Here is a 15,900-nt window from a genome sequence, read left to right as displayed (position 1 = left end):
GCAGTTCTGGCTATAAAATAACCCAGTGACGTGGTCAATGACGCTGCTGTTTTAATTATGACCTTTAAGCACGCCTGCGTTCGGATCTCCACTCCCCGTTTTCAAGCACCTTCCCCTGTTACCACCCACATACGCCTCTTTCTGTCACTCAAACTTTCAGGCATTCGCTATTTTGCGAGCACATGAATTTCGACCGCACTGACTGTTTCGTGCATGCGTATAACGATCCGTACGCATGCGCAGTTGGGCAAACATCGCTCGGAGCGAACGAGCGGCCGCTTACGAGCGGCTCTGAATCAGGCCCACAGTTAGCACATCATTAATAACAGTAGCACTGGCATTGCCTAGCAACTACAACTCCCAGAATCCTTTGTGCTTTACAAGAATTACAATGAGGTTTAAAAAAATAGACTTCAGCCATGTGAGTCCTCAGGTTACTTTACAAAACGTTCTGTCCTCTATTGGTCGGCTCAGCTGCCAGAAAGTCTCTGATAGGCAGATGACAAGGCTGTCAAGCTTAGTTGGAGTTATGGAGTAAACAGCGATGGCATTCTTCCCCAACTAAATATAACTCAGGACATGTGTGCTGACTGCAGCCTGCTCTCGCTCATGCAAAAAACCCATTAGCCAGTTTAGATTCAACAAAGATTCGTTGCCCGTCCCTTTGGTCCTGCTGGTCTGCAAGAAGGCTGTGCTCGTACCTCTTGGGGTTCTGTGAAAATGCCAGCGGCCCAACGAAGGAGCAGAGCCAGGGACAAGAACAATGTGCTGGCCAGACCGGAGTTCATGTCTCTCAACCAGCCAGCGGTTTTGCCCCAGGCGGAGGGCAGAAACTTTAACAGGAAGCAGAGTGGGCAACCCGGAAACTCCAACGAGGGTGCCCGGGAGAGGAGGCAGAGCCAGCAGCTGCCAGAGGAAGACTGCATGCAGCTGAACCCATCTTTCAGAAAGATCGCCTGGAATTCACTTGTGGCCATTGATATATCCATGTCTAAAAGCCTTGGTGTGTGTGCCACCAGCAATTCATCGTGGGGCAGTGCTCGATCCATGGTTAAGCTGATCGGGGTAACAAGCCATGGCTTTCCCTGGATTATCGGCACGCTGGTGTGCATGCGGAATAGCAACACCTTGGCTGGACAAGAAGTCCTCTTCAATCTACTACTGGGTAAGACATGCTACAGGTTACTCTGATCTTGTGGACCCCTCTCGGTGCTGGTAAAATTATTGCCGACTGGCTGTGTATGGTCCCACGAGTTCCATCCGGCCTGTGGTTTACCATAGAAGCTATAGTCAATTTTTGGGTAATGAAGACTTATAAAAACAGTGAATCGTGTAATATAATTTTTGGGTGGACAAGATGAGCAGCTTCTGTACATTAGCAGGTGGTGCAGTTAGCTCCCAGGGCCACTGGTGGGTCCCCTGGCAAATGTAGTGGCCAATTTGAGCCCATCATATTAAAAAGTTAAGCGGCATAGCCCACAATGTCTTGGTGTACCGGTGCTATAAATACTCTGATATTAGGACTGTCACCTCATCCAAGGATGGGCTGCTGGTCTCTGACGAATGGGCTCCTCCGATGTCACCAAATGAAACCAGAAGTGCTGGGAATTTGCTACCGTGACCAATTCAGCCGGGCTAAGTTTTAATACAGCTGCAACCATTGTTAAGTATTCAAGGCAAACTCATTACCATGTTAGTGTTCATTGTTTAAGATAAGATAAGATAAGGAGCAGGTCACTTCGCAATAAGCTTTGCTCTGCATTACAGTGTTAGACAAACAGTGGCCACATTAGGACCAAACCAGTCACACTGACCAAGCATTTGGGGGTCAACACCACTATTCACTTAGGCTACACATGCGTATGGCCAAATTGGACTTGTTTCGGTCATTCCTATTGGTTCAGTGGCTGGATCATTTGTGGCTTGTTATGACCTCACATGCCTCACAAGTCAATGGCGGCTATCACTTCTACAATATTTCCTGCCATGCCCAATAATGATCCCATCAATTTTAACAGCAGCATTATGTAGCACCACGTTGATTTGAGATTAGACATGGTGTAATATCGAGACTGTTTGTGATGTTGATTAACTATGTTGCAGGAGGAGTGAGAGTGGTGCATTTGCATGACAGTAAAAAATAGCATGATTGCACATTGCCGTTTGGCCTTTTATCATGTTCTAGGAGTGTTGCATTGGTTAACTAATGCAGCTTGTTGCAGTGATTCCAATGGCACTCACTAGCTGGTGTGTCTAATGCCAGGGCGGATGCTCTATTCATACACCTGCAAAGTGTAGCAACTCATTGCCAGCTCAGGCAGGCCCGGCTCTGCTTCTTACCTTAGCACGCGGGAGGCGGGGGCGGCATCCTACTGTCCTCAGAGGAAGTGTGGCGATTTGGTGCCAGAGCCGTCTCTTCCATTGGGCTTGTTGGGCAGTTGCCCAAGGGCCCGAAGTATCTAGGGTCCCGCCAACCCGCTCCCCTGCAGCCGTGACCAGGGGACGAGTACTCACCTCTGTCCTTCCACTTCCTCCGCCGGCTTCAGGCCAGTCAGACAGAGGGCCTGATTCAGAGCCGCTCGTAAGCGGCCGCTCGTTCGCTCCGAGCGATGTTCGCACATCTGCGCATGCGTATGGGTCCTAATGCGCATGCGCCAACCAGTCAGTGCGGTCGGAAAACGTGTGTTCGCAAAATTGCGAGTGCCTGCTAATTTGAGTGACAGGATGAGGCGTTTGTGGGTGGTAACAGGGGAAGGTGCTTGAAAACGGGGAGTGGAGATCCGAACGCAGGCGTGCCAAACGGTCAAAACGGGCGTTTTAAGGGTGTGCATAATTAACAAAGCAGCCACGTCACTTGGTTGTTTCTTAGCCTGAACTGTTCGCATGATTGCGGTAGGAAAATCCTACCACAAGCACTGTGAGCAGTTCAGACGCCTTTCGATGTACTCGATTAATCAAATAAATAGCGGAGATGACGTAGGATGCGAGCGGCCAGGGGGCGTCTTTACAAAATAGCGAGCGCATGTTTCGCTCGCTCGCTCAGACATAGAGACGTCAACAGACCGCAAAGAGCGAGCGCTCAATTTAAATAGCCGGCCCCTATTTCTGAACGCGCGAGCTCAAATAGCGTCCGGCTCTGAATCAGGCCCAGAGTCTCTCTGAGTGTGAGAGACGACTGCTGACTGGTTGAGCAGCAGCAGCTCCGCCCAGGCCAGGCAGTTTGGGCGTTGCCTTGCCTTGAGAGCTGCTGCTGTGTGGCGCCCAGATGCTGCTGTGTAGAACTCCTGGACCCGCAGGACCCATCCCGGTCTCTGCCTCCTCAGTGGAGACTCCTCTGCCACTGCCTCTGTCCTGACTTGGACTCCCGACCCGGCCACAGGCGCACGCACCCACCCGCACCGCAAAGGTAAGGGCTGTGCTGCGGCTGAGCAATGAGCCCCGGGGCAGTGTGAGAGACACAACTGCTCATACACAGCGGCCTATCTCCAGTGCTGCTGTGGGATATTTATTTACTCGTGGGGACAAAAAAGTTGCAGGTATTTGATTTGACTGCAAGGGATGGCTTCTCAGTTCCAACTCCACTCCTCTGGTTACCAGGAGCAACCACCAGCTCTCCAGCACCTATGTTTTATATAGAAGTAATTTTGGAAAGATTGCGCAACTTTTATTTTTGGGGGCAGCTGCAGCCTATCAATTACCCAGACACCATATACATAGCGAGCGCCAGGGTCAGCCAAACCTTTCTATTTTTTTAATCAAATGTCTGATTGATTTTGTTGAAAGTACTACTAAATCTAAATGTTTAATTTGTTTGACCATTTACATTTTTTTCCCGTGAATGGCTGGGTAGGGGCCCCAGGGCATTGCTTTGCCCAGGGCCCACACTGCTGTTAAGACGTCCCTGTTTGGTGCCACACTCCCAGACCATCGCAGGCATGGAGGAAGAGCAGAAGGTAAAACGCTGCTGACTGCTTTTCGCCCTCGTCAGTTGTCAGTGTCCATTGGCTGTCTCCCGGCTGTGACTTTATTCAATTGGCGGATGCCGACTTTATGCAAATGCAGCCACAAACACTGGTCCTGATTCAGAGGCACTCGCTATTTGCGAGCGCTCGCTCTGAATCTGGGCGGGTTTTTTTTTTTTTTTAAATCTGCCTCCAGGCCGCTCGCATAGCTGTGCACAGCTTGTGCGGGTGGCTTGGCGATGGTCTCGATTATCGCGACCATCAGGCTTGCGATGAGACCCTTGTGGTAGGGTCTCGTCCACCGCAAGCCCCTGTGAACTTCCTCCGGGGTTTGCGCACGCGCAGTGTGCACGCTGAGCGTGCACACGCCGAGCATGCGCACTGCCCGGCCATCGACCTGCTTACGAGCGCTATGCGCTCGCGAGTGGGTCTGAATCAGGCCCTCTATCCCTTGTGCAAGGACTGAGATGCCCACCATCGGTCGCACCATTGGAACTTTCAGCAACCCTTGGCAGGTGGAGTTTATCCGTCCGTGTATGGCCTCCTTTGTGTGCTTCTGTGTACACTCGCTTTCACTTGCGACACGCACATAACACGCCCATTGACTCTCTGTTTTTGCATGCATTTCTAAGTAACCGTCCAGGAGCGCCCACTACATTTTCAATACACTCCTCCCTGCGTGCGCATGAAATTATAACTGCCGCTCTGCACAGTGACGGGATGCATACGAGTCAGATGCATCGCGTGATGGTCGTTTGTTGCATCGTCCCATCGTACACACTGCACCGGATCGTGCAGTGTGTACGGAGCATGCAATGTGTCATTAAATCGCCTGGCACCGTCGCTGGGTCGGAGTATCGCAGAGGTGTGTACCCATCTTAAGACGCTTCAAGTAAGGTGTTCACAACTCTAAACAATCTCAAAACTATTGCTGTAGCTATGGTGCCCACTTGTCTGCAAAAAAATAAAAATACTGGAAAACTACTTCCCCCCCCCCCGACCTGTTAAGTTTCTATTAATAATATTGGCGCAGTCTCATTCTTACCAGCCAGGTGGCGCCACTAGCTATAGTACTTTCCAGGAGTTGGAGAGGTCAGGGAGGCATGAGGCACATTCTCATGGCCATCCACCACTGCTTTATGCATTGCCCACCAATGTGCAGAACGTTACCACAGGTCTCCAAGGATGTGTGATGATGCATTTTGCATCATCACCCAGAGATGGGAAGGCTGCGAAGACGCAAAGCTCTCAGTGGCTGCTAGACAGACATACATTGCAGACCTGCTCCCCCCAGTTGCACCCAACTCCCACCCACGGCACCCACAGCCCCCACCACCGTTCATGGCACCCATGCCTTCCCCCTTCCCACGACCTGCGCACCTGCAGTACCCAAGGCGCTCTTCCCCACAGAATATAGAAGTGACACAGATCAGGGGTAAGGGTACAGGGATAACAGATTTATAATGTCAACACGTTCATAATGTTAAAAATAATGTAGAGCCACAGAGGTGGCCTAAGACTGGAGAGACATTGGGGGGAATAAGGATGGAGAGACACTGGGGGAGGGGGTACAGGGATAGACACAGGAGGGTGCTTGAGGTTGTAGAGAACATTGAGGCATAGGACTGGAGAGACACAAGGGTTTAAAACTATATGGCGGAGAATGACTGGTGAAGCAAACTAGGATTGACAGAGAGAGAGAGAGATATTACCATTTATTTATATTGTGCACGCAGTGGGCCTGATTCAGACCCGCTCGCAAGCGCATATCGCTCGCAAGCGGGTCGATGGTGGCCCAGTACGCACTGCGCGTGCACGAGCCTCGGAACGAGCGCAAAAGCACTCGCTCCGTGGCTCACTACAAAAGGGGCGGCTGTCGATGTTGATCGACAGCTCGCCCCGTTTTGTAGGCGTGGCCGGGGGGGGCTTCACAAATGGAGGCGTTCCCAAGCGAACGCCTGCCGTTTGTGGGCGGCCCCACTGACAACAGCAGTGATGTCAGTGAGAGAGCTTCCGGCTCTATTAGAGCCAGAAGCTCTCTGGGGCTTGCGGCCACGAGACCCTACCACAAGGGTCTCGTCGCAAGCCCACAGCTATGGTCACCCACAGCTATGCGAGCGGCCAGGAGGCCGCAACTAAAAAAACCAGCACCTGCCCTGATTCAGAGCAAGCGTTCGCTTTTTGCGAGCGCCTCTGAATCAGGCCCATATTCCGCAGTGCTTTACAGAAAATACTTTGGTCATTTACATCGGTCCCTTCTCCAATGGAGCTTGCAACCTATAGGCCTGATTCAGCAAGCATCGCAGTTGCTAATACGCACGCAATCGGTCAATTATATTGCACTGCGCATGCGTATGCAGTGGCGTTGCAGACCGATCACAGACTGCTTGACAGGAAGTGCCATTTGTGGGTGGTGATGGGGGGTGGGGGCAAACGCAGGCGTGCCAGTGCGTTTCAACGGCGTTGCAGGGGCATGCATAAATTATCCACTGTAATACCATATGCAGCCTGAGCCCTCAAGGTGTGTGCTGAAGTTAGCAGTTCCTGAGTGAGGTCTGATCTGTCTTACCTGTGTGCATGGGTCCGATGTTACCGATTATTTCGCTATGTTGCCAAAGTATACGGATGTGAGTAAGGGGAAGTTGGCGTCAATATGTCAGGCTGCGATCGCAATGCGAATGCAAACATTTGCATATCACCGCTGATATTAGCAACTGCGTTGCGTGCGTATTAGCAGAATAGCGATCCTTGCTGAATGAGGCCCTATATCCCCAATATGTTTTTGTCCGTAGCCAATTAACCAGTATATTTTTGGAGTGTGGGAGGAGAATGGAGCACCCAGAGGAAACCCACTCAAGCACGGTAAAAGTATACAAACTCAACACACAGGGGCGTTTCTAGAGAGGAGGGAGCCCATGTGCAGTCTCCGTCACAGGCCCCCTCCTCTCAGTCCGGCGGGTGCGTAGCCAGCGCCGCACTTATAGATCCTGGGCACTAGAGTGTGCCCAGAGTCTATAGTGCATGCGCAGGTCACTGGGAAAATGGCCGCAGCGGCCATTTTTCCTGTACTGCGTATGAGCAAACGATGGGAAAATGGCCGTAGTGGCCATTTTCCAGCCGTTTTTACAGCGCATACACCGACGCTGACGTGGGACTCTGGAGAGGTAAGTATACTATAGGAGCAGAGTATGTGCGTTGCGGGCAGAGCCGTAGCTAGACTTTTTGGTGCCCTCTGCCAGAAAGAGCATTGGTGCCCCCCTATTTTTGAAATAGGGACATAAAGCACCCACAAAAGGGCCATGGCCTCACGGGGAAGGGCCAGGGAAGAGATAGGAGGCCAGGAGATGCTGGGGATAAAATAAGAGGAAGCTACAAGTGAGAATGATAATAATCAGGAAAATTGACAGGCCCAAACAGCGCCCCCTGCACTGCGGTGCCCTGTGCCATAGCACTGGTCGCACTACCCTAGTTAAGGCCCTGGGTGTGGGGCACCCCTAGACTCAGGGGACCATGTGCACCGGACACCCTGCACCCATTAAAAATACGCCTACGCCCCTATCAACACGGTTAGGACCTCATTCAGAGTCGGTCGTTGCGGCTGCTCGGTCGCAAGGGAAAAGGGGCCGGATATGCAAATGAAGCGCTCGCAAGTTGCGTCGTTAAGATGGGATCGTTAGCTGGACGAGCGAGGGGAGGATGCGGCCGTAAGACTAAAAACACGCCCCCTTCTCGTTCGCAATACATGTCATCTCCGGGCATATAAGGATTAATCGAGACCATCGGGAACCATCGGAGCTGGTCGTAGACCTTAAGGTTGACCATACCCTCTCTTAAGCACTACGATCAAGTCAGTGTAAAAACCTCCCATGTCACATGTGCCAAGACACTACTTAGTTAATTATGTACTCCCATAAAACGCCGTTTGCATAGTCAGGCACGCCTGCGTTCGGATCTCCACTCCCCCGTTCACAAGCACCTTCCCCTGTTACCACCCACAAACGGCTCATTCTGTCACTCAAACTAACGACCTGGCTGTATTCAAGGAGAGAGCAATTTCTGATCGTAACAGCTAGTTTGCGCACGTGCATTGCGAATTTTACGCTTGCGCAGTTTAGCGAACATCGGTTGCGTACGACTGAGCGGCCGCAATGACCGACTCTGAATGAGGTCCTTAGAGCCATGGTGGGAATTGAACCCAAGACCTCAGTCCTGCAAGGGAGGAAAATAGAGCACCCAAGGTAACAATGCTGGCCATTTATTACACCATCTGTACTGCCCATGATGGATAGATAGATGGATAGATAGATAGATAGATAGATAGATAGATAGATAGATAGATAGATAGATAGATGTTTTGTCAAAAGAGGGGTTAACAAGTTTGCTTTGGTTCTGAATGTGACTCCTGCACTTGCACCACGGTCAATTCAATATATTTCTTATAAAAGCAGGACCATTAAAAACCAGCAGAATTTGTAGAACATTCTGTCCTGACTGAGGGAGTCGGGTCCCTGTTTGTGACACTATCCAGATTCGGGAACGAGTCAGCACACTTCTGTTTAGACTAAAGCCTCTCCTGTGGCAGAGAAGCTCTATTGCTGTGTTTCAAACTCTAGTCAGTCTGGGCCTCTGTGTGTGAACGCACTACAAGAGCCAGGGGGCAAATCAATATGTTTCTCCCCCGACAACCTTCTCTGTTCCTGGTAATGTGGGTCACAGGACATCTAGAGAAGGATTAGGTGATCCCTGAGTGACTGCACCACTTGTGGCTATTTCTGGGGGCTTGGACGTTTAAATTGCTGACACCCTGAAAAGTACCCGTTGCTGAATCACAGGGGGCTGAGCTCAGGGATATGAAGCTGGGAACAGCGTGTGTACACACAGTGACAAGGTACAGGCTCCGAGTTGTCACATAAAAGAGGAGGCTTAACGCGCTATACACACCATAAATTATAGATCAAATGCAGGGAGAAGTGTAACGGAAGCGCTAAGCGAGACATCAAAATATCATTAACTTGTAATGACGAGCCCCGAATCATCAGGATTAATGAGGACATAATGTGCAGGCCTTATCGTGTAGAAGATTCTTCGCCGCTTGCAGATCACTGCGTGAGAGAGCTATTTTGTAAGAGTGTAGGCCGCAGACTGGGCCGTCTGTAAAGATGGGTACACACTGGGCCTAATTCAGAGATGGACGCCAATGCGATCGCGGCTGCGATTTTGTATGCAACACAGCTGCGAAAATAGGCTTCTCATCTGTGTACGACCTCGCGTACCTGCGTAGATATCGGTAACATCGACGCACATCGAGCAGCCATCTTGCCCTGCGGCAGTCCTGACCAGCCGCAGACACTGCAGCTCTCCTGACACGCTGAGAGCTCTCATGCTGCGAATGCCATCGCGATGGATAATTTATGCACGCCCATGAAACGGTGTCCAAAGGGTTCAGACATGCCTGAGATTCAGTGATCACCCCCAATCCCGTATGCATTCTGAGTGATTGTAGACTCACTTGAGGAGTCGATGTTTGCCTGATCTGCATCCGATGCTGTGTATGTGTACGGAGTTGTGGTCGGCTGCGATGGCTCCAGTAGGCGTCTCCGTACAAATCCCGCCCGCTGCATATTTACGCACATCCACAGCTATGAAAATCGCAGCTGCGGGAGAATTAGCGCTGAACTCTGTACAGAGTTGCCAGTTATCGCCGTAGCAAGTTTCTAATCTAGAGGAGCAGGGAGAGCACCATTTTGGATGTGAATATGCTTGCAGACTATTGCTCATGCCACAAGACCAGTTCCAGGTGCAAAACACACACGAAAGTGTACGGAAGGGGTATGAAATCCCAGCAGTCGGGATGCCCGCTGTCAATATACCGACAACAGCATCCTGATGCCCCCTTGTCCCCCTAACCCTAACCTTTTGTTTGTAGATCCTAACACTATCCCTCCCCCCACTCCATCTTAACCCTAACCCTCCCCGTTAGTGTCTAAACCTAACCCTCCCCCCTTACTTCCTAAACCTAACCCCCCCAGTGGTGCCTAACCCTAACCTCTCCCTCCCATAGCCTAACCCGGGGGTGGTCCAGGGGTGCACAGGACCACCCATTAGCCCAGTTTGCCGAACCGCCGCTGCATGCCCACCGCCGTCCAGGGCAGTGGCCGGCAGCTGCCCTGCACAGCGTGCATCCCGACGCCGGAAGACCGGCACCAGTGAAGATCCCGACTGCACTAAAGTTAAGTACTAACTAACCTAACCCCCCCTAACTCAAAGCCTCCTTTAGGGGTGCCTAACCATAACCTCCCTCTCTAGTGCCTAACCCTAACACCTCTCTAAGTGCCTAACCCTAACCCCCCTCCCCCTAGCCTAACCCTAAGCCCCCCCCCAGGAGCCCCTAACCTAACCCTCCCTGTCCGCACCCGGCTTACCTTTGATCGGAACGCCGGGTGTCGGGCTCCCGGTGTAGGTAAAATGGCAGGCGTCAGGATTTCGCCGCCTGTCATTAGACCCTTGCCGGGATTAGACAGTCAGGATGCCGACGGTCGGCATTTAGACTGTCGGCATCCCGACTGCATACCGCACAGCGGGCCATTCCGCAAGAGGAAGGTAAGTAGGAGATATCTGTGATACCTCCTGCTTTATCTTCTTGATAAATGGCCCGATAACTTCATTTTTACAATTGCCGGTGAAAATGTGCATTTATTTCACCTGCTTTTGTGAAAATTAAGAGATGATGAACAGGCCCCACAGCCTGTAAAATGACAATTTGGAGTTGATTGGTTGGTACTTTATCTCTCTCCACTTTATTTCTCTACAAGGTTTAGGGCTCTATTTGTTAACATTATTTTGACTAAAATAAAGTGAAAAAGGGTGTTTTCACACCCTTTTCACATTATTTTAGTATCACCTATAGTTATTACAGGGCAATTGGAGTAGAATTCGTAAAATTCTACTCAAATCCCTAAGTATCACTTATTTTTAGTAAAGCAGATCGCATTTCCCATAATTGTAATGGGAAATGTGATCCGACCAGAGTTACTAAAAATAAAATGTGAAAAAATATCGGGGAAAGCCCTGTGATAATAACGCCACCTGGAGGTGGCGTTATCCAGGGTCTCCCCCAGTTACCGGCCTCCTGCCCTGCTCTAAAGGGGAGAGCAGAGCCGGGAGTCGGTCCCAGTAATCAGCTGTGTGGTCTAAACAGACCGCAAGCTGATTACTGTAAAAAAAGAAAAAAAAAATAGTAAAAAAAAAATTTTACTTACTTGACTCCAGGGACCGGTGATCGGGCCTCCGGTGATGTCTCCCCTCCGGTCAGCTGGTCTCCCACAGTGCACTGCTGCCTGGTCATCAGGTGATCGGGCCCCAGTGCAGTATGGGATGTCAGCTGACCGGAGGAATGGAGAACATCACCGGAGGCCCGGAACATGCAGGTAAGGGTGAGGGGGGTTGTGTTTGCGGGGGGGGGGCGTGATCGTGGGGGCGTGGCTTAGCACCAGGGGCGGGGCTTAGCGCCGGGGGGTAGCAGCGGCGACCGGTCGGCGTATGCGCGGGCACTTAATCATGGTATTTTTTGCGAAAATACCGTGATAAGGCTCCGAAGGGGATTTGCAGGGACAGAGCTTTATCGCAAGCTCTGTCCCTGTAAGGGATTTGTAGTAAATCCCTGTGATATTGCCTGAATTCGCAATGCGAATTCACTCTATAATATCACACTACAATCTGCATTCAATATGCGGATTGTAGTAAATAGAGCCCTTAGTGCTTCTCCTCCCACATGAGAAAATCAATAATTTCTCTGCTATAACTCGTTTGATAAATAGCAGGAAGCAGAGATAGAGACCCATTTATCAACGATCTTTATCATACATATGATTGATAACGGTGCTCCAGCCAATCAGCTCCCAACTGTCATCTGTTTGAAAAATGACAGTTGGGAGCTGATTGGCTGGAGCGCCATTTGTCATACGCAACAAGTTTTAAAACTTGTTGCGTATATTAAAACTCATTGATAAATGGGCCCCCTAGTCCCTTTTTCTGCTGTAAATGACAGAAAAGGGGTTATTATTGCTTGAGTAATAGACCTCTACCCATAATCTGTATTTCCAATTTTTATATGGGATGTAGTCGGTATCCCGGCGTGCGGGATGCCGACGGTCTGAATACCAGCACCGAAATCCCGGCACCAGTATCCCGACCGCTGGCATCCCGAAGGTAAGTATCGGGTGTTAGGGGGAGGTTAGGGTTAGGCACTAGGGGGAGGGTTAGGCACTGTGTAGGGAGGGGGAGGTTAGGTTTAGACACTAGTGGGGAGGTTAGGGTTAGGCACTGGGGAAGGTGGGCTAGGGTAGGGGTTAGTTAAGTACTTACCATTCCTTCCTGTGGGTGTCGGGATTCTGGCTGTTGGGATGCCGCTGTCGGTATTGTGACCAGTGGCATCCGACAGCCGGGATTTCATACCCAACCCCTGTATAGAAAGGGACAGACCGAGCTTTATCTTTATCCCTCAATTGGCAAGTTCTGCTTATTTCCAGGGACAGTCTCAGGTTTTAATAGATCTGTGCTTGGAAATCATTGTCCCTGGAATCGTCCCAATTTTTAAAACTGACCAAAGGCACAGTACCCTACTTTTACTGCATATTAGATGCAATTCTCACTAGCTAATCGTATTCCCTGGCTTAATGCTTATTTAAAACAGTGGCAAACGCAATGATTTCTAGAGGGGGGTTTCCAAATGCTTGATTTTAGAGCGAGTGTGGCCAGTCCATGAAGGGGGCATAATTAGTACTTAAACAGCTTTACTATGCGTCATACGTACTGTATTGTGTGTAATAATTCCAGCATATACAGGACCAGCGATCACAGTAACCCATTATATGCGGCAGTAGGGCCATCCTGCCTGAGCTGAATGTTTTTATTTTAGATGTGTCACCAATCCAGAGCATTGGAGCAAGTTCAGGAGCCTGGAGGAGCAGCAGAAGGACCTAGCACTGCCCTGGACATATATTTACATAATGGGCTCTATAGCAGTGCATCCCTAACAGTACATGTTTTCCAGATCTCCTAGTTGGTGCACAGGTTATTTATCACTGGCTGATACATGTTAAAAGATCTAAAGGTGGTGCTAATTATTTCATTTGTGATAGTGAGAATAAATGCAGCACTAGTAAAATTCTATTATATTACTATTTCTATTGTGGTCATGGTGTGGGCTGGGGAGGGGGGTTTCCAGGCAGACGGACCCCCCCTGCGTTGGCCTATGGAAAAGAAGTACTTAAAGGGCAACATTAATTTTCCAACAAGACAGCAGTTAACATAATTCATGGCAACTAATAAAGTCATATGACAACTGTTTAACTGTAAATTGAGAAATACAATATATGGGATAATACATTTACTACTGTGTAAGTTATAGGGATGTTAGATGCCCTTGAGGAATTCCGTGGCCATATAAGGCCGTTGACAAAGGTACTCATTTAAGGGGAGATGTATCAAACCTTGGAGAAAGATATAGTGGGGAAGTGTCCCATAACAACCAATCAGCAGCTATCTATCATTTATTTGGCAGTTAGAAGAACGTGATTGGTTGCTATGGACATCTTCTCCTGTTTATCTCTCACAAAAGGTTTCTTACATCTCCTCCCACAAGTTACTGGGATAAAAGTAACAGAAATGCTACAAGTGACTTTTAACATACCTTCCAACCGTCCCGATTTTGGCTTGAGAGTGCCCCTTTTTGGGCAATGTTCCGCTGTCCCACCCCTGTGGTGGTGGGGGGGTTAGGATGCTCCCTCTCACCCACTTCTCAGCTTAGCAGAACCAGCGGTAAATAATTGGACTGGGGGGGGCGTGGCATTGCGGATAAAGCATTTTCTGTGAGGCCACGCCCTTGTCACAATGCCACGCCCCTTGTTACAAGGCCACACCCCTGTTTTGGGTGAGCGCACATAGGTCCCTACTAATGCTTCCCTAAAGTTGGGAGGTATGCGTATAATATCGGTAATCATTTCTATGAGTTGTGTGATATCTTTTATTTTATTGTAAAGATTCGTGTTTCTTAGGTATAGGATTAAAATAATTCTTGTAAAATATTGAAGGCTTATCAATGATCATGAAGTGATGACATCAGAACTCACTAATTATAAGCAATGAGATCTGAACTCACTATTAATACAGATGTTTTTCATAGGAGTTAACATAACTTGTATATTTTATTCTATTCTATGATTATTTGCTTTGACGTGGTGTTAATTGTGTTTAATTCACTGAATGTATCTTTATGACTTCTGCTGTCCCTAATTATTGTCCTTTGGTTTTTCCTCTGAAAGCTCTGCTGCTGGACATCTTGACAGTGGCCGGACTGCAGAAGTTGGTCAGGCGGCGTGGTCCATATGAGGTCACGCCTGGTCTCTTGGACTACCTCCTCCTTGACGTCTACGCCTTCCCAGCGGCACATGCCAGCCGGGCCACCATGGTATCCAAGTTCTTCCTCAACCACCTGGTGCTAGCCATCCCCTTGCGCATTTTATTGGTCCTCTGGGCCTTCTGCGTTGGAATATCTCGTATTATGATTGGCCGGCACCACATCACAGATGTCATGGGAGGATTTCTGATTGGCTACTTGGAGTTTAACTTTGTGGAGATTGTTTGGCTCTCGTCTAACACATGTCAGATGCTGTCTTCACTGTGGTGATCTCCCCCATTGAGGAGAAACATAGGACTTCTTAACAAATAAGACTTAAGAGTAGAGATGGAATGAACCTTGAAACCTAATTCATTGGACTATGGACAATAGTATCTGAATATAAAGCTGGACATGATTTTACTTTCTTTTTTTCTGTGCTAAAATGGAGATTATTAAAAGTGACTGCTACATGTACTGTCTTAATTAGTCGGTGGGAATTGTCATTTAAAGTAAAATAATATTTGCTTGGGGAACCCAGTTCTAATTCTATATGTACCATGTTTTATAATAAAGGATCAGTTAAACTTGTGTATGGCTCCCTCGTTGTCAGGGAAGGTGGGATTAGCCATGCTGCCCCCAACATTTCAAAAAGATCCATACCCTACCCTTATAGAAGATTAAAAAATTGTGACGGTGGTGACAAAAGATGACGTCGTCGGGAGGTAGGTCCGTCTGCTCAGGAAATATCCTGCGAAGTGGAAGCTCTCGTGTTTTTGGGAAGGTCCACAGTCCAACATCCTAAGTCACTGAGGATCATATTTACTAAAGTGCAGGTTTTTAGTTGAGTTGTTGCCCATAGCAACCAATCAGATACTAGCTATTATCTTCTATAAGGTGATAGCTAAATGATAAGTAAAATCTGATTGGTTGCTATGGGCAACAACTCAACGTCTAAAAACCCGCACTCTAGTAAATCTACCTCTGATTTTCTAAGCACAACCCGGGTCTTGCATTGTGTGCACATTAAATAAAGACCATATTAACTCATATATAGAAATGTACGCAGCTTTGCAAGGGGACTGCCCCTATCTGTATGCTGTGTCATCGTTATTAGGGCGGGCACACACGCACCAGCCTATACTTAATACAAATGATACACCTGGAGAAAGGCTTATTTACAATTCCATCCCCCGCATTGCTCGCTGGTGCATTGACGCAGCCTATACTTGAACTTTACCTATGGGAGAACCCCCCCATCACAGTTCAGTCACACCCCATTTGTCGCAAGTGGAGATGGGATTGGAAAGAGTACAACTCCAGGGGGCAAACACAGGATATCTAGAAAGGGTTTCCAAATGCTTGCTTTAGTGTGGGCAGCAACTGAATGGGGCATAATCAGGGCCATCTACCCTCTTGTGCTTCTCCTTACTATAGTGTCATTTACTTCTTACTCACCACTAGGGGCTCTATTTATTAACATTATTTTTACTAAAATAAAGTGAAAAAGGGTGTTTTCACACCCTTTTCACATTATTTTAG

At 48.9% G+C, this 15,900-nt stretch overlaps 1 protein-coding gene across 1 annotated transcript; it reads left to right on the top strand.

Moving 5' to 3' along the window:
• Positions 1-538: 538 nt before the first annotated feature.
• Positions 539-14,949, top strand: PLPP7 (phospholipid phosphatase 7 (inactive)). Its single transcript, XM_088453330.1, has 2 exons — positions 539-1,165; positions 14,285-14,949. The coding sequence occupies exons 1-2, from the start codon at positions 721-723 to the stop codon at positions 14,647-14,649; spliced, it is 810 nt and encodes a 269-aa protein (XP_088309456.1). The 5' UTR covers positions 539-720; the 3' UTR covers positions 14,650-14,949.
• The last annotated feature ends 951 nt before the right edge of the window (positions 14,950-15,900 follow it).

This window comes from Taudactylus pleione, unplaced genomic scaffold (assembly GCF_031769625.1).
Source record: "Taudactylus pleione unplaced genomic scaffold, aTauple2 ptg000579l, whole genome shotgun sequence".
Classification (NCBI taxonomy): domain Eukaryota; kingdom Metazoa; phylum Chordata; class Amphibia; order Anura; family Myobatrachidae; genus Taudactylus; species Taudactylus pleione.
The sequence above is the reverse complement of the archived record's forward strand: the minus strand, read 5'-3'. Positions and strand labels throughout refer to the sequence as shown.

What these genes read in the sequence shown, in the direction of transcription:
- PLPP7 (XM_088453330.1), top strand. Translation starts at nt 721, where the DNA reads ATGCCAGCGGCCCAACGAAGGAGCAGAGCCAGGGACAAGAACAATGTG. An exon ending in CCTCTTCAATCTACTACTGG is followed by an intron (nt 1,166 to 14,284) that starts GTAAGACATGCT and finishes TTCCTCTGAAAG; the next exon opens with CTCTGCTGCTGGACATCTTG.